The 18,287-nt window shown below is 41.3% G+C and overlaps 1 protein-coding gene across 1 annotated transcript in view; it reads left to right on the top strand.

The window, feature by feature from the left end:
- The window catches only part of GMDS (GDP-mannose 4,6-dehydratase), a 506,617-nt gene that overhangs the window by 360,130 nt on the left and 128,200 nt on the right, over positions 1-18,287 (top strand). Inside the window, exon 9 of the mRNA XM_018556927.1 lies at positions 8,652-8,770. Within this exon, the coding sequence (XP_018412429.1) occupies positions 8,652-8,770 (119 nt within the window). The remainder of the gene's footprint in view (positions 1-8,651; positions 8,771-18,287) is intronic.

Here is an 18,287-nt window from a genome sequence, read left to right as displayed (position 1 = left end):
AATATGTACTGATTTATTGCACTCATGGGTTCTATTTATGTATAACTTTTGTTATATGATAAACTGTAGATGCGAGTAAAAGGTGGCATAAAGTTCATAGTTTTCCTTAATCATGCAAAACAAGAAAGCCTTAAAAAAAAAAAAAAAGTTTGTCGTTTTCTTAAAATATGTGACCTATATAATGCAGGTAAATGATAGCCAAGAGGTTGCAATGATTTGTATCTGAGATTATGGCTGAGCCGTGTCATGGGTCATGTGGTTCAGCATGTGAACAGGAAGGTGAGAATTGGTGAACTTTTGCCTGAGTTGTGCAGTCCATCAGGGAATAAATGTACCAAATCAACTCTGCAGCTGTATAAGGAGGTAAACGGCTGAGTAGCTCTCACACAGAGGCCTTTGTGCTCTGGACATGATCTAGCATTATGATGGGGTTCAATATTCCTTGGCTTTATAGCAATTACTAACCCATTATCACACTAAAACACTGGATCATTTATCTTCTAATTCCAAATGTCACCTGTTCTTCATTTACGTCTCAATAACCATTAATTATACTCAGTGGAATTTAAACAAAGTTTTTCTCCTCTGTTAAGACTCTCTGGTAAAAGATCCAGTAATGATAAATAAATCAGCCACTATGCAGCTCTCATTTCTCGTTTTCAGACTTAGGTCTGGTACAATGTGAACTATTAGAGGAAATGCCTAGAAATTGGTAGGTCAGGGGCCTGGGAGAGTCTGTCTGACCATTGTTGTAACTACAGATTTCTGGCACTCATTCCAGACAAGAAACTTGTACGCTATGCAAATTTCAGACACAGCATAAGCAGTGAAAACAAACATTAGCCAATGAGGGTTTGCAAACTGAATGACTATTTCCTTTTCATTATGAACAAAGTTTTTGGTTTTTTTTCAGTTTGTTAGCAAAGATGGTTTTGGAGAAACCTTGAAATTGTTGTAGTGCTAGCTATATTTAAAACAACCCTGACTGTTAAAAATGTATTTGTAATACCTTGACTTTGCAGTTGTATCAAGTCATATGCATTTTTTAATGTAGTTATCTTAAAAAGAAAAAAAAATTAATAAGCATTACATAACCGCTAAATGGGTCTGGTACTGATTAAAATTTTCGTGTTCGATTAATCAAATTTTTTTTGAATCGATTAATTTTGTTTAATTATAACGCACATACAGATCCAACTACATTGGCCAGCACAGCAATGAAGTAATAAAATGAACTAGGATCACACTAATCCAGCACGTTATTAATCTCACATGCCCCACTAAATATGGCCGCCGCTTGAGTGGGGCAACTCAGAATAATAACGTGCTAAATTAGTGTGATCCTAGTTCATTTTATTACTTCATTGCTGTGCTGTATGTGTATAGGCCAATGCCTTGGCTGGCGCTCGTGCACAAAGTTTCTTGGGCAAACTCACCGGCCCAAGTGGCTCCGTCGGCTAACGAAGGGAAGGGGGGAGGAGTCCGGTGACGTTGCGGACATCAACGTCACCGTACTCCTCCCCCCTTCCCTTCGTTAGCCGTCACGGACATCGACGTCACCGGACTCCTCCCCCCTTCCCTTCCTTAGCCAAAGGAGCCACTTGGGGAAGGGGGGAGGAGACCGGTGATGTCACCAGATCTCAGACGGGACTCCCGGAAGCCGGCAGAGAGTTGAGTGTTTTCATTAGTGATCAAAATAATTTTAATAGATCAAAAATTTTAACGATTAATCGTTAATTTCCGCAGCCCTACAGCTAAAGAATTCAAATTTTTAGAAAAATAGTGATTACATTAGAGGTCAGTGATCACCTAAATATTTGTATAGTGATGCACATACATACATACAGTTGTCTCACCAAGAATAATGGACAATTAGACTTTTGCCTGTCCTTCAATTAGATATGTACCAATGGAACCCCCTGCAGTTTTCCCAGAGTGGTAGTGGGGCAGATGCATCGCACATGTAGTAAAAAATGTTTCAACCTTTAAAATTCTTGCATGTGTTCTAAAAAAATATTACTTGCATGTATTATAAAATTCTTAAGAACATTGCAACCCCAGCCAGCAATTATGCGAAACTGAAAAGTTGAATAGGATCAAAATCCTATTCCCTAACTTGCACTGTATTAATGGCAAATAGAATCTGCTCTGATTTGGACAACATGTCCGTTTTTCTTCCATTCTGTATTAATCTGCATTTGAAGCAGGTTTATCTTATGCAATATAAATAAATACTTCTTAAAGGTGTAAATCAAACAAATAGTTCTAGACTACAGGACCTAATTTTTTTCAGAAATCTTTCATATGTTTTATAAACTTTTTTTTACTATAGCTGGACTTGGTATATTATAGGGCTCCTTATGCTATATATTTGTATAGCCTAACATTTATGCTAATACAGTAGAACTATAAAGATTGAGCAGAAATTTGTGATATGTATATGAAAAACCATTCATATTTTTTTCTGTATTAGATATAGTATAGAAAGTATAAAAAATTCTTAAAATTGTAATCTTTTGTCAAGCTACTGGTCCACAATATGTCAGCAACTAGTATGTGAACTAGTTGAGACTGTCTGCTTTAAACAGTACAGGTTAATTGCTTCTTACTATTCTAGCACAAACTCTACTCTGCATACATTCCATAACTGTCATGGTGTGGGTCGCTGTATAAATGCAGTGATCTTTCTTTGAGCTGCATGCCAAACAACATTTCCGGGATCAGCAAGAACTGTACATTGGCTTGTTTCTGAGCCATCATGCAGCAATCCAAGATAAATATCAGGTTTGATACAGTCTTTTGTTATGTGATTATGTTTGATTGCTTTGTGCATCATGGGGATGAATAGTTACATGGTATTTAATGGAAAAAAGGAGTTCTCACCAATCTTGTGACACCTAAAAGAACAATATTCAGTGCCTGGTTGATAAGTAGCCTTCAGAACTAACCACAATGCAATGTATCTCCATGGATACATTTTGATTGGATATATACTGTTATGCTGTTTGGGAGCTGTTTGTTGCCTGGCAAGTGACACTAAATTGAAGATTCTTTTTCTTAAAAAACTGCTTTTCAAGTTGCAGTTGTTAATACAAGTTTTTCGTTCTTTCTCTTGTCCTCTCTAGAATAAACAATCACTTTAATTGATGACAAAGTTTCCTTATACTGTGCATCATGATATACATGGTTTTGTGAATCATAGGATTTTAGGGACCTACTGGTAGTCTAATGTATGTATATATTCAATATTATGTAATATTTCTATCAATAGATCTTTTTAATATAGGGTTTCAGGCCAGGTCATAATAATGTTGTGTCTTTTTAGGATTAAGTCTACCAGAAAGGCATTCATTTTTTTGTGACCAGCTTGACAAAGAAGGTAGACCACCTTTGGCTACATGCCTTAAGCTGGCAACACACCAGTGAAATTCTGTGTTGAAAAAAAAAATTTTTTCGTAATGTTAACTCGATTTTCTAATAGTTAATGGGGCTAAATTGACAATTTCAACTGTGACCAAAAAAATTAACTCGTGGGATGGAAAATTTTTCTTGAACCAACAAAATTCTACCAGTAAATGTGGTTTTCGTTTAGGAAACCCCATTCATTCCAAAATCGAATGTTAAAATTAAACAAAATTTCAAACATTTGCTGTATAGTGTGACATGGTCATTACATTTTTTTTTTTTTAGATCTTGTAGTTCTGTAGCTACTGCCCTTCCTGCGTTTTGGACTACAAGCAAATGATTTACAGAATAGTAATGTAACCCTGAACTCTCTTACTGCTATCCTGAGGTCTCATACTGCTACAAGCTGTGCCCATTACAGTGTAGACAGCCATGAAATTTCATAAAATACCTCGTAATACAATCAGGATACGTAATAAATGCAGATACTCTGTCCTAGAGTAAAGCAGATGCGTATTATGTACAGATAGTTGTGTGTACTGTATTTTGTAAAAACCATGGAGATTTTTAGGAGACCCTCTATTCATCTATATGGTGTGGCATTGTGAGGCAATACCACGGTGTTAGGTGGCCTCAAAGTCACCCAGGGTTCTCAGCCAGAGGGGCTGAGTGGCTCCAGGAAGACATTACTGGTACCAGGAGAGAACTGCCTTTTCAGTTCTTTCTGGGTTTTCTGGATCAAGGTTGGGATCCTGGAGCCAGGAGATTTCTTAGAGCTCTGGGTGGGAAGAAATCTCCATTCCTGGGTCCATGCTTTGGTGGTGACCAGCACCTGATTGTGCACCTGTTTACATCCCTCATGAAGTGTGTGCTGGGATGTGTTCAGGGCCCCACCTGTGAGTCAGGAGAGCTCCACCCTGGAGTCAGTGTGGAGGCCAGGGCAGCAGGGAGCTGCGGGTTTGTGAACCATATTGAGAGGATTGGCATGTTATTGCTGTTGTCTGGAGGAACCAGACAGTGGCCCTAAAGATTGAGGCCGGAGCAGCAGTGCTGCGAAAGAGACTTGTTAAAAGACTGGGACACCTTGAGTGTACGTGACAACTCGAGGATTGGTGAGCCCCTATCTGTTATGCTACAGCAAGCTATTTATGTTGGATTTCGTGTTATCTATCGTTTTGAAAGCAAATAAACTGCATTGTACTTGCACCTCCGGTCTTCAGTGGAGTGTCCTTGTTACAATGGTGAACACAGGTTGCGGAGTACACGCAAGTATGTGTATGACACATAGCAATGGGCACAGGACTGCTGCTGTATACAGATTGTGCTTGTCAATGTTCCATGAACCTCCATTCAACAAAAGTGAAAGAAGGTGTTTTTCCACAAAGCCAACTGCTTTCTAACAAGGAAGGACATCGTTGACATCAAGTTATACACATTTCAAGTTCATGGATGTAATGCCTATAGTTGACCACAGACCTCTCAGGGTTGTTGCACACATTTTGGGATTTGCAAATCTTTCAGTGAAGACTGTTCAAAAATATGTTTCATTTTGGTAGCCTTGGGAGAAACGTACTTGCCAACACCGAGGCACCCTGAATAAATATTTTGCCGTTGGGGAGTTAGGCTTCTTCTTCCTTAGATCGGTAGACTCAGTTTGTCGTCTCCTTAGCCCTTCTCTTGTCAAATTGTGTATTTTTTATTCTAATTCTTTTATAATTTTGTGATGTAGCTGTGGTCTCATAGACAGGGTTTCTTCTGCTGTGTGTCGTTGTCCTTACTCCTTTCTTTGTTCCATCCCTCCTGATTAATGACACTAGTGCCCGCTATCTTTTAAAATATCTAACCTGTGCAGTTTACGCTCTCTTTATTGTCAGAAAACTGTTTATTTACTTTTTTTAATCTAAAATCTTTAAAAAGTTAAAACAATTATCTGATTTTATTTTAAATATAGATTTTTAATTCAAATTTACAGTTAAGTCAATTTAATTATAAAATCTTTAGCGTTTACTAAAATTAACTGTCATCTGTAAGCTACTGGTTACTAAATTGGCCATGAACTTCACATACATTCTCGACCTGCTCAGGGTCACCTAGATTAATGGACTCCATGCTAATAGAAGGTGAGCTTGAGAATGTCAAAGCCTAAGAGAATGGTGAACTGTTGGTGATTGAGCCAGAAGTACTTGAGTCCTGTGCATTTCCCAATTTAATGCATGGGGAGTCGAAAGAGGAGTGGATTATGTATACTTTATCCCTAATTTCTATATTTAAGACAGGGAAGAGATTTAATTTCATTGGCCGCTTATGAGGCTCTTTGATAACTCGTATATAGATTGTAATGATCAGTCCAATGCAACAATGAAGAAGTGAACTTAAATTCAAAAGTAGAAAAATGTCACCAAGGATACACAGATAAGCCTAAAACCACAATCAAACGATATTTACTAGGTGTTTCAGATTAGTTTAAGGGGCATCTGATTTTATTGTTAAGCAGAATAAAGGCATATTATTTAAGGTGAATCTCTATACACACTATGGACATATTCTTAACAAGTAGTAAATGAGCTTTAAAACAAACCCTTAAAGTGACACTAAAGACAGGAGTTGAATCTTAAAATGCATTGAAGTACCTTGTGTTTGTTGTAAAGTAAGCCACCGCAGCAAGCGCACTCCCGTGATCACAATCTCAATACAAATTGGTAAACTAAACGTGAGATTGTAGTCCATCAGGGGAGCGAGCTTGGAATGGTAGTTACTGTACAACACACAGGAACCATTGGGAACAAAAGTAGCCACCCTCCAGGAGGAAGGACAGTGGTCGGCACCAATTCAGAGATGATTTGAGGATCTACAGCTGAGTGTTACACAAACTACATTTTTGTTAATTGGGTATCTGAATGCCTTTTTTAAGATGTTACACCTGAGTTTAGAGTCACTTCAACCTTAATCTGTTGAATTTTTTTGTAATGATTGTTTTCCTATTTCCAGTCATGTGTCCGCCTCAAAAACTGCGTAAATCGAAAAGCATATTGCATTAAAGTGATTGTTAGCTATATTTACTATTTAAGCAAACATTTTGCCTAGATACCACAAAATGCCTATTGCCTTTACTAACCAGAACAGAGTTTAGTGTCACTTTTATTGACACCTGCAGGCAATGTGGAGCACTTCATTCTCACAGTCCACAGCTGAAGCATGGAAGTCAACTCAACAGCTCGGCACCTTCTGCTCCCGCGTTGCAAAGCCCCAGCAGGGGGAGCTGCTTCTGAGAGAATTACTTAAACAACTTCGGTTCTTCTGCTGTGAACTGTAAGGATGACTTGCTGCACAGAGTCTAGTCACAGATTCTTTTTACGTAACATAGTTTTGCATATCTTTTTAATGTTTCACAAGTACATTGGATTTTTAGTCTTGGTACGTTTGCTATTAACTTAACACAGTTTAATGTTTTCACATTTAGGGCTTGTTCACACCCGCATTATAAAATGTGTTCTGGATGTTGTCTGTTGTGCAGGGAGGGTGTGAAGGGCAGTGCTTTGTGTTACAACACAAGGCACTGTTTAGATTTTCTTTTTCTTGAAGTGTCACATTCTTGAAGTGTCGCATGACATTTCATTCAAGTCTATCTACATCAGCCAGTTGCAAAGGGCTCTAGTGCAGTGGCATATGCTGTGTAAAAATGCAGCATGTCAGCATTTTTATGCAACACACTGCAACTCGCCTCAATGCAGCATTGTGGTGTAAACAGGGCACATAGAAAATGTTTTCTATGTACCCTTGAGTTGGACCTGCGCTGATCTGAAACAGAGGACCTGTGAATGAGCCCTTAGTAGGGTGTTGGTGGATTGTATGAGATAATAGTGAGTAAAGTGTTCTGTATTTTGTTCAGTAATTTTGAACAAGTATAAACTAAAGGATACTTATTGTTGTACAAGTCTCATTTTGGAAAATTTATGGGGTGTGTGGCCTTTAGTGAACTTTCAGTTCTTCTGCGTGAAAACACATTTTAAATGTGGAAACGTCAGTAATGCATATGTGATTTTGACCAGCAGTGCAGCATAGCAGCACATCAGCTGCCTTGATCCAATATTGCATGTATTTATGACTGAGATCAGAGAACAGTTATTCGGAAGCAATGCCAATCAGAAATGTCAGTTAAAAAAATGCTATAGCAGTCTAGAAATGTACTTACCATTATTTAGAAGTTGAGAAGAATTTTTTACATCACCATTTTGAGTTTGTCCTCGTTATTCCTTATATGGGCTAGACGTACTCCGATTTTCTTTGCTCATGTCATGTCGGCTATCTGGTAAAAGGGAAATTAGTAGATGTCCTACAGAAAGCATGCATTCATAAATACATTGGACCTAAGAAGGCATATTAGCATTCTTCAGAGAACTGCATGTATGTGTCTCTGATAGATCATAGCTAACATTTTGTTATGTATGTCTGATTATGCTACAGATGAAATGTATTATTGTATTGAGTGGCTGTATACTGTAGCTTACTAAAAGAGAAGCCAGCATGACACTGAGATTTTTTACATTGGCATCCAAGGATTGCATTAAACATCCATTTTATCGTGTGTGAAATGGGACACCAACATTTACTTCTAATTCTGCAATTATAGTGGTCATAAATGTGATTTTGTGGCTAGAAATAATTTTTTAAGCTGTCCCCACGGATCTTGTAGGAATATACATTTTCTGTTTTGGTTGTATTAATAAACGTTTGTATATATTTTTTTTTTATACAAGTTTGGTTTTTTCAATGCACTTCGTGGATTCTATTTTCTTAAAAAATCAAAGTGCCAAACTGGCTTCTCTTTTGGCAATTATACTTTATGGGATAATGGCATTCAAGGAAGTGTTGTCTCTATTCACTTTTTGTTCAGGTTTTTTCTATATATAACTTACATTAAGGGGTCTATTTAAAAACAAAAATCTCCCAAGCTTCACATCATTTTATGAAGGGTTTCCATTGGGAAATGTGTGAATCCTGGGTGATAGAACCTTAGATGTTCAGGGCCCTCCTTACCATCTTGTTTTGAATTGTATTGTAATTATAATGTCTTCCCAATATTGTAAAGCGCTGTGCAAACTGTTGGCACTATATAAATCCTATATAAAGTGCAGTGTTTATGTACTGTAGTTCATGTAATACGACAAAGATTCGCTTTATGTGCCTTGGAAACAAGAAACCTAGTAGGTTGTACTCACACAGTGCTTTGTTTATTTATTTTTTAGGCTATGTGGCTGATGCTGCAAACAGATGAGCCTGAGGACTTTGTGATATCTACTGGGGAGGTCCACAGTGTTCGCGAGTTTGTGGAGAAAGCATTCAAGCATATCGGGAAAACCATTGTGTAAGCAAATGACACAGCATTGCACCCTCACTAACATTATTGTAGCACTGGAGCAGTATAAGCAATTGATTACAAATCATACCAGTTGTTAATAAGACACGAAGGCATGCTTAGGGGTTTTATGCTAATTATCCATTACTTACTGATGGAAATGAAACATTTTCTGCATTGCAGAGTTGCTTATGCTGTCCTACTTTGGAAACGTTTCATGACATCAGGGACAGTTTGCACATTTGTATAGAATACACTGCACCTCATTCCTGTTTAAAATAGCCATTAGTCAGGTTCTCTGAAATTGGCATATTTGCAGGTTGGAGTGTTTTTACGATTTAATTTTTTGCCTGCTAGGTATAAATGGCAGACATACAATCATGTTATTTATCTGATAAATGAATAGCTGGATAATGAATTACTGATTGTTACATAGTATTTGAGATTGAACAAAGACACAGGTCCATCAAGTTCAACCTATTGTGTGTATGTTTGTGATTCTGCATATGTATGCGTGTGTACCAGTCCCCATGTGAGTTGTCTTACTAGAATAAATGATGGATCATTTCCATTCTTACCGGTTCGTTATAAAAACAGTAAGCAAATTATTCATGATGCCCAATGATACTCAGGCACATACAGACATGATGACCTGTTACCTTGCCCACTGTCACTTTGAGAAGTCTCAAGTTTACTTTGCCTATAGGTTTATTGAGAATAATGTATTTATCACAGGCTAAAAAAATGCTTGCCAAATCTTTTTGCTTTCAGACCTTTTTTTTTGTATTGCTTTAAAATGTATGCGAATGCTTTGGTGGTGTATGCCAGTTTTTTTTTGTTTCAAAATATTTATTAATTTTCAGTTAGAAAAAAGAACACAATTGGTTTACACAGTATAGTGCAATAACAGAGTATTCGATGCATACAGTATAATTCAAACTTGAGATGCAGATGCATTGTTATACATTATAATGACATCCAGTGCATAACCAAGGGAAAGATAAGAAAAGAAACGAAGAAAGTCAGATAGGGGGTCCATTGGTGGGGGTAGCACCATTAGTAACAAGAAGGTATCCCAAAGGGTCCGTGAGCCTTAGTTCTAGTTTAAGGCCATCCAACTCAACCATATGGTCGCACAAGGATCTGTCACAATAAGGTAAGATTATACATATCCATGTTGGGGTGATGATACAGAATCCATGGTTCCCATACGTCTAGAAATTTAGTGTTAGTGTTGCCAGGATACAGGACAATCTTTCATTTAGCATAATGTTGTCTAACCTTTGTGTAAATTCTCTATAGGGGATAATTTGTTTCTTCCAATTGCCTGCGATGGTCAGTTTAGCTGCTAGGAAAATTTGGTGTGCCAAAGATCTGTGGGATGTGTGCAAGCCCGGTATGGTGTCGTGCAACAACGCTTGCGTGGGGTCTTTAGGAAAGTGTTTGTGAAACAGACTCGATAATAAGCGATAAATCCTGGTCCAAAAGCGTGAGGCAAATGGGCACGTCCACCAGGTGTGTAACATATCTCCTGGTAGGGTACACCCCCTAAAACACTTGTTGGACAAGGATGGATATATTTTAGCTAGACGAGTAGGGACCATATACCACCGGTATAAAACTTTATAGGCTACTTCCCTATTTGTTACGTTTAGAGAGCTCTTAGAAATGTTTTTCCATACCCGTTCCCAATCTTCAATGGACCATGACAGATTAAGAGCCTTTGACCATTTAGCAGGGTAAGTATGCCTGTCTAGTTGTGGTAATAAATTGAGTTGGGAGTAGAGAGTAGACACCAGATGAGGTCCGTCCGGTGATCTAAGACATATACGCTCAAAACACGTAAATGGGGCGTGTTGAGCCTTTTTCCTCACCTTCATTGAGGACACCCAGTCTTGTAGTTGTATGAAGCGGAATAGTTCCTTGTTGGGGACCCCTTTATGTTCCTTAAGGTATGACCAAGTTGGGGGGGTGGTTGTGCAAAGGAAGTCGTATAGTCTGTTGTACCAATTTTCCCCCCACCATTTAAATAGAGTTGGGTTGTTGTATGCCGGGGGAAATAAAGGTTGAGAGCTTATGGGAAGAAGGGGTAGGTACGGAGATATAAGATCAGATGAATACTTTAGTGAGTCCCACACTCTTAAAGCGTGTTTCATAGGGGGGCTGAGTGTTAGTGGCCTGGCCGAGGGCGGTGACCATGGGAGTGCTGCAAGGGGGATCGGATAACTTTCTGGGATTTCCAGCAGGGTCCAGAGTGGGATGTTAGCCTCTCTGTGTATAGTGACCAGGGGCAAGAGCTGGGACACCTGGTAATAAAGTTATGTTTGGTACACCAATGCCTCCTTCTGTTTTATGTTTGTATAGTGTGTACCGTGGTGTCCTTGGCCGTAGGGGGTGCCAGATAAACTGCATTATGCTCCGTTGTAAAGATCTTAAGGCAAAGGACGGCACCGCTATTGGCAAGACTCTAAAGAAGTACAACAGTCTAGGAAGTATGGTCATTTTGACAGCTGCAAGTCTGAAAACCAAGAGAGGCTATGTTGCGTCCAATTGGTCAGCATAGATTTAAGGTGCTTAAACAGAGGTACATAATTGATCGCATACAGAGTTGCATATGTAGGGGATATGTTCACCCCTAGGTATTTCAAAAATTGTGTTTCCCACGTGAATGTGAAATTCTCCCGTAGGAGCTCATATGCTGGTTGTGAGAGGGTGATATTCAGAGCAGCTGATTTCACCCAGTTTACCACTAGGCACGATACCTCCGAAAAGAGTTTCAGAATGTGCAGTAGATTTGGGAATTGAGGTGTGGGGGTGGGTTATGGTCAGTAGGACATCGTCCGCAAATAAGCTAGTTTTATATTCCACACCCGCTACCTCAACTCCCCGCACATTAGGATTAGATCGGATCAGAGGTTCGATGGCTAGGGCGAAAAGGACTGGGGACAGGGGACAGCCTTGGCGTGTACCCCTCTGAATTTGCAATGGTATCTGAGACCCGTCCCAAATATTTAATCTTTGCTGTAGGTCTAGCATGGAGAGCTTGTAGCCATGTTAAAAAGGGGCCTTCAAAGCCCCAGAGTCCCATTATATAGCGTAGGTAGTCCCAGGAGATTGAGTCGAATGCCCGTTGTATATCTAGGCACAATAGGATGCCAGGAATGTTTCTGGACTTAAGCACATGTATTAAATGGATAATTTTTTTGATATTATAACCCGCTTGCCTCCCTGGGATAAACCCCACCTGATCCCTGTGGATCATCTGCGGCAAAAAGGTGTTAATGCGAACAGTTAGGATTTTCGTGAGTATTTTGACATCCACGTTTAGAAGAGATATGGGACGGTAATTGTTTGGATCTAAATGGTCCTTATCTGGCTTAGGGACCATTGAGATGTATGCCAGTAAGGAGGACGGGTGTACTGAATCTCCCATTCGGAGTGCGTTATACATGGCAGTTAAGTTAGGGGCTAGGATGGGTGCTAATTTTTTATAATAAAGGGAGGAGAAGCCATCAGGGCCGGGGGCTTTGGACGTTTTAAGGGACTTAATTGAGGCTACCACCTCCTCTTCCAAGATAGGCGAATGTAGCCAGTCAAGAGCTGTGTGGGGCACTGTGGGAAAGGTGAGACCTTTGAATAAGGCATCCGCTTTTGACCTACTAAAGGAGTCCGAGTTCGAGTAAAGTTTAGCCAAATTGTTATGAAATAGGGTGAGGATCGTGTCTGGGTTGGCTGTCACATGCCCTTGGGCAGTGCGTAACCGGAGTGGAGCATGCCTTTGAGGAAGCGAGTTCAACTTACGGGCCAGTGGTGTACCAGGTTTGTTAGACCTAGTATAAATTTTATGCTTGGACCATCGAAGGATTTTTTCCGTCCTCTGGTAAAGTAAGAGGTTCAGCTCAGTTTTAACCGAGGCCACTCGCGATAAGAGTTGTTTAGTAAAATTAGCTTTTAACTGGCCGTCAAGTTCCTCGAGAGTAGCATAGAGTTCATTTATTTTCCTATGCCTAAACCTCTTCCTGCGTGTAGCCAACTCTATTAGGTGGCCCCTCATGGTGGCGTTGTGGGCCTCCCAGAGAATCACTGGGGAGTCCACAGAGTCCGTATTCAGGGAAAAGTATTGGCGGGCATGCGACTCAATCTGCTGTAGAAGGTCCGAGGAGGTCAGCAAGCTCTCGTTTAAGCACCATAGGTACCGAGTGGGGGGCTCCAGCTACCAAACAGAAGCGTACCTCGTTTGCTGCATGGTCTGACCAGCGTACACTTTTAATGCGTGCAGAACGGTACGTAGATAGTGTATGTTGTTGAGTAAATACGTGGTCTATTCTGCAGAAGGATTGATGGGGGTTGGAAAAAGTGTAATCCTTTGTAGTGGGGTTCAGTTCCCTCCACACATCTACTAAGTGGTAATCACTCAATAGAGTGAGGAGGGAAGAGTTTTCCAAAGCAGCAGGCATGGCCTGGACATTCAAAGTGCCTGGTCTAGACCTATCAGCCCGCGGGTGGAGTACGAGATTCGTGTCCCCCGCTAGGAGTAAAATCCCTCTTGAGTGGTGTGAGATAACCATAGTAGTAAAAAGAAATGGTTAGGGATCAGCACTAAATTGGAGACACCACACCCCTGATTACAGTCGTAAACCAAAACAGAGAAAAGAAAAGATGGGGCTTTAAAAGTGTCTACTAAATAATGCCAGGGAGTATGGTTAAACATAATATCAAAAAATTCATCAATATAATAAAATTCCGTCCCGAGGTATCGGCGTGTGACGTGTGCGGCCGGGGGCCCCGGCCGCACACGTCACACGCCGATAGCTTGGGACGGCGTGTGTGTCTGTGGAGGGAATTTCCAAGAGACTGGAGACACGGGGGCTCGGGGAATGGGCTAAATTTTCTCTGGACGCATGAGAAGTTCCTATTACACCCACAAGGTGGCTCAAGGACAGATATGGGAGCCTGCCATTTGTGTTCCTGCCTGAGTGGAGGGGCTTCCCCGGATGCGAGTCTTTTTCACCATCATCATATATCTCATTCATGAATTCACAGGCTACCTCTATTAACTTCCTGACGAAACGCGTCGAAGAAAAGGAAAAACACAGATTATTATTTTATGGAATTTGCATCAATATGATGAATAATGTGTTTATTGACTTTTAAGTAATTAATATAGAAACGATGAATTACTGCTATTATGCATATTAATCTGTATGATTTCCATAGAGGTGACATGCCGTTTATGTAGTGATGTTTTAAAATGAATATGATATGTTTTATTTACCATGTCAATCATGTATTTACTTTATTAAAAATGAATTTTATTATATTGATGAATTTTTTGATATTATGTTTAACCATACTCCCTGGCATTATTTAGTAGACACTTTTAAAGCCCCATCTTTTCTTTTCTCTTTTTTGGTTTACGTGAGTTAACCATAAACAGATGGGAAAGAAATCTTAGTTGGTGCGTGTTAGGACAATAGTAGGACACTATAATTAGTTCCACATCGTATAGGGTCCCTATGAGGATCACATAACGTCCAGTAGGGTCTGAAATTTGCCTATCACAGACAAAAGGCAGGTTCTTTCTTATAGCTATGAGCACTCCTCTCTTTTTTTTCTTGAAATTTAGCACTATAGAATGTGGGAAAGTGTTTATGCAGGAATTTAGGACAGGAGGTGGTGGAGAACCTAGTCTCCTGCAGGCAGACAATGTCCGTGTGACATGATGAATAGTACAAAAATGCCTTATTGCGTTTGTGAGGGGAGTTCAGACCCTGTACGTTATGGGAATATACAGTAAAATCAACAGCCATGGTTCATATCTATAAGAGAGCAATACAGAGTACCAGTATAGACAGGGTCGTCTTTAACGCAGGGCAAAGAGGGCGCTTGCCCCGGGCCCATTCATGGCTGTGGGGCCCAAAGCAGCTGCCCCTTGAGCCCGCTTCCAGCAGAAACTTGCCGATCGGATCGCCCGCGTAGCGCAGGGATCGGCAAGGTGTCCGTACCGTCGCAGTCGTACTGTAGAATCAGCACAGGAAAAAAAAACCTTCCTGCACGTGGGCAGGAAGGTACCAAAACATCACATTAGATGGGCGGGTTGGGATGTACCAACTGTTCCGTACGACTCGTACGGAACAGTTGGTATGGAAAGGTAAACACAACATATTAATAGCATGTAACTAAGCAAGGGACAAGTGTCGTGAGTTGGGGGGTGGAAAAATCCATCTTCCCACTCACAGGTCTCACGGCGGAGGGGGTGCTAGTCACCCGGTCCCTCTTGAGAGCAATAGAGTCAAATAACTTGTACGTGACACTTCATGTCCAACCAAAATAACGTGAATTAAGCAAGCTCCTTTTCAGTGGTAGGTGGGCATAAATGACTGCAATAGGCAGAAAACTTTCAAGCCAACGGTAGCATACAGTCCCAAAGACCAAGGAGGCTGGAATAACATTAGTAACCCGGATCACCTAACGGTGTATAGAGGGCAAGGGGCCCTATGAAGGGAGTATTGGCCGCCGGCCAGTAGCATAGCAGGATTGCTGTCATTCAGGTAGGGTCAGGTGGTGCTGACGGTCCCTTTGGTCGTTGGATGCGCTGCTGCTTAGGCCTTTGCTTCCTCTCCCACAGAGGGCTCGGGGGTGGTCGGCGAGGACTGGTCGCGGGTTGCAAGAACGTCTTCTGCGGTGAAGTGTGGAGCCCAATATCCCGGAGCGCCTGTCGCAGCTCTGTGGGAGTTGTAGTTGCATACGTTTTGCCTTGGTAGATAAACAGAAGTTTAAAGGGGAATCCCCACCGGTAAGCATTACCTTGACTTCTCAATGTGTCCAGAAATGGTTTCAAGGCACGGCGACGTTGTATAGTTGTGGGGGAGAGGTCGGCAAATATCTGAAACAAGTGCCCTTGGAAGATGAGTTCCTTCCGGTCCCTTGCTGCCCGCATCACTGCCTCCTTAGTACAGTAGAAAGTAAATTTAGCGATTATGTCCCTCGGTGGGCCATCTGGGCGTTTTGGGGCTAGTGCTCTGTGTATATGATCGAACTCCAGTCTCTCTACTGGCATCGAGGGTATGAGCTCTTGCAAAACGGCCGTGATCGTGGATTGCAGATCCTCTATGGATTCAGGTAGGCCGCGAAAGCTGAGGTTCCCGCGTCTGGCTCTGTTCTCCATATCCTCCACCTTGTGCATCAGGGCAATAAGGTCAGTATTAACAGTGTCCAGGTCGTACTCCTGAGATTCCATCACCTCAATAACATCGTCCACCTTCTTCTCTAGCTGATCTGTACGTGCACATAGATCCCTGAGCTCTCTGGTCAAGGTCTCATTTAGCTTGTCAGAGACTGCCGTCAGTTCAGTGTGCCGCATTGCTCGAAATTTCTCCAAGAGTGCTGCATCGCTAGGATCTACTTGGTCGTCTCCCTGGGTCATGGGCAGGCAATCTAGGGAGGACGAGTCGTGCTCGTCTAATAGAAGGCGCAGTGAAGCAGCCAGCCCTGGTGCTGTTCGGGCGGCCGCCATCTTGGGTGTACCTCGTTTCTGGGGCTGCGACTTCCGTACGTCTTTTTGCCTCCTGCTCTGCCGCATATCGCCGCCACTGGAGGGGCCGAGGATCGGTGAGTGATTTTCAGTGTCCCGGTGTCACTCAAGCTGCTAATCATAGCTTAACGTCGCTCTCGGGGGACCGGGTGTTGCGGAGCCTCTTCAGACTGCGGCCATCTTACTTAGCGGCTCGCCACGCCCCCGCCGTGTATGCCAGTTTTTAAAAAAAATAGTCTGCATAGCGTTGCCGAACACAAATTCCTGCTCAAGGCCATATAATTTCATAGCTTGTGCATTATTTTTCTCATTTACATTTTTGTTATTTTATTCAATTTCTCTCTCATTATCATCATTGGACCTCTGTGGCCACATACCAGGAACAGCTGTATGGACACAACAGTGCAGCAGGAAGTCTAGTATTGGAAAAAAAGGCTTTCAATTGAATGGCTTACCAAAGCTAACTATTTGCCCCCATCCTATAGGAAAAAATGATGTGGGCTAACTGCTGTCAAATATGACTGTATTGAATAACCTACAGCAGAAGCAGTAAATGTTTCATTAAATTATGCAGTGTTGGTGTCGGCATGCAAACTACAGATAGCATTGATATGAAATGTGATAGTTTCACCTGCCTCAAATAAACATATACTCAATTATTCTGCTGCAAGATTTTAGAAATCTATGGATTTATTTAATGGTGTATCCAAAAACAGTTAAAATACCATGGAATCTGGGCTTTCTTGCCGCTGGCTGTTCTGACTGAACTGCCAGAAATATAAGTATAGGTGGATGCAGGTTGGCTGATGTCTGGCATCATTTAAGGACAAAAACTTTTTAGTATACAGCTCATTCAAGGCGCAGCCAGTGTTAAGCTTGTCATACTATACTGGCCAAAATTGTCACAGTAGGGTTCCCCTGTTGGTACCCCACTGTGCGGCATCCTTCAATCAGAAAATCTTTGGGCGGACAGTGACGGACAATTAGCTTTGCTATGAAGCCCCTGCATAAGATCTGGTGCAACCTATGACCTTCAAAAGTCGCTCAATTAGTTAAATGGGTTATAAAAATATATCCGAAACTTTGAATATCCCACAGATATTCCATAAATAAATGGAAATATGGCACTACAATAAACCTGCCAAGAGAGAGCCACCCACCAAAACTCACGGACCAGGCAAGGATCATCAAAGAGGCAACAAAGAGACCCAATATAACCCAGAGGGAGCTGCAAAGCTAGACAGCGGAGATTGGAGTATCTGTTCATAGGACCACTTTAAGTCATACAGACCACAGAAGTGGCCTTCATGTTAGAGTGGCCAGAAAAAAAGAAATTCTTTACAGAAAAAAATAAGCAAACATGTTTGCTGTTCACCAAAGGCAAACTTATGGAAGAAGGTACTCTAATAAGACAAAGATTTAGCTTTTTGGCCTCCAAGGAAAATGGTATGTCTGGCACAAACCCAAGATCTCATCACCCCAAGAACACAATCCCCTCAGTGAAGCATGGTGGTGGCAACATCATGCTGTGGGAATGTTTATCGGCAGGGACTAGCAAACTGGTCAGAATTTAAAAAACAAATGGATGGTGCTAGAAACAGGGAAATTCTTGAGGGAAACCTGTTTGTCTACTTGATATTTGAGACTGGGACAGAGGTTCACCTTCCAGCAGCACAATGGCCCAAAGCATTCTCCTTAAGCAACACTTCAGTGGTTTAAGGGGAAACATTTAAATGTCTTGGAATGGCATTGTCAAAGCCCAGACCTCAATACAATTGAGAATCTCTGGCATGACTTAAAGATTGCTGTACACCAGCGAAACGCATCCAACTTGCAGGAGCTGAAGCCATTTTGGCTGGAAGAATCCCAGTGGCTAGATTTGCCAAGCTTATAGGGATGTACCCCAAGAGACTTGCACCTGTAATTGCTGTAAGTGGTGGCTCCACAAAGCATTAACTTTGGGGGGGGGGGGGGGGAGTATTTTTTCGCAGA

This window comes from Nanorana parkeri, unplaced genomic scaffold (assembly GCF_000935625.1).
Source record: "Nanorana parkeri isolate BGI_ZX_2015 unplaced genomic scaffold, ASM93562v1 scaffold258, whole genome shotgun sequence".
NCBI classification, from domain to species: Eukaryota; Metazoa; Chordata; class Amphibia; order Anura; family Dicroglossidae; genus Nanorana; species Nanorana parkeri.
This window is presented reverse-complemented; position numbering and strand designations above follow the sequence as displayed.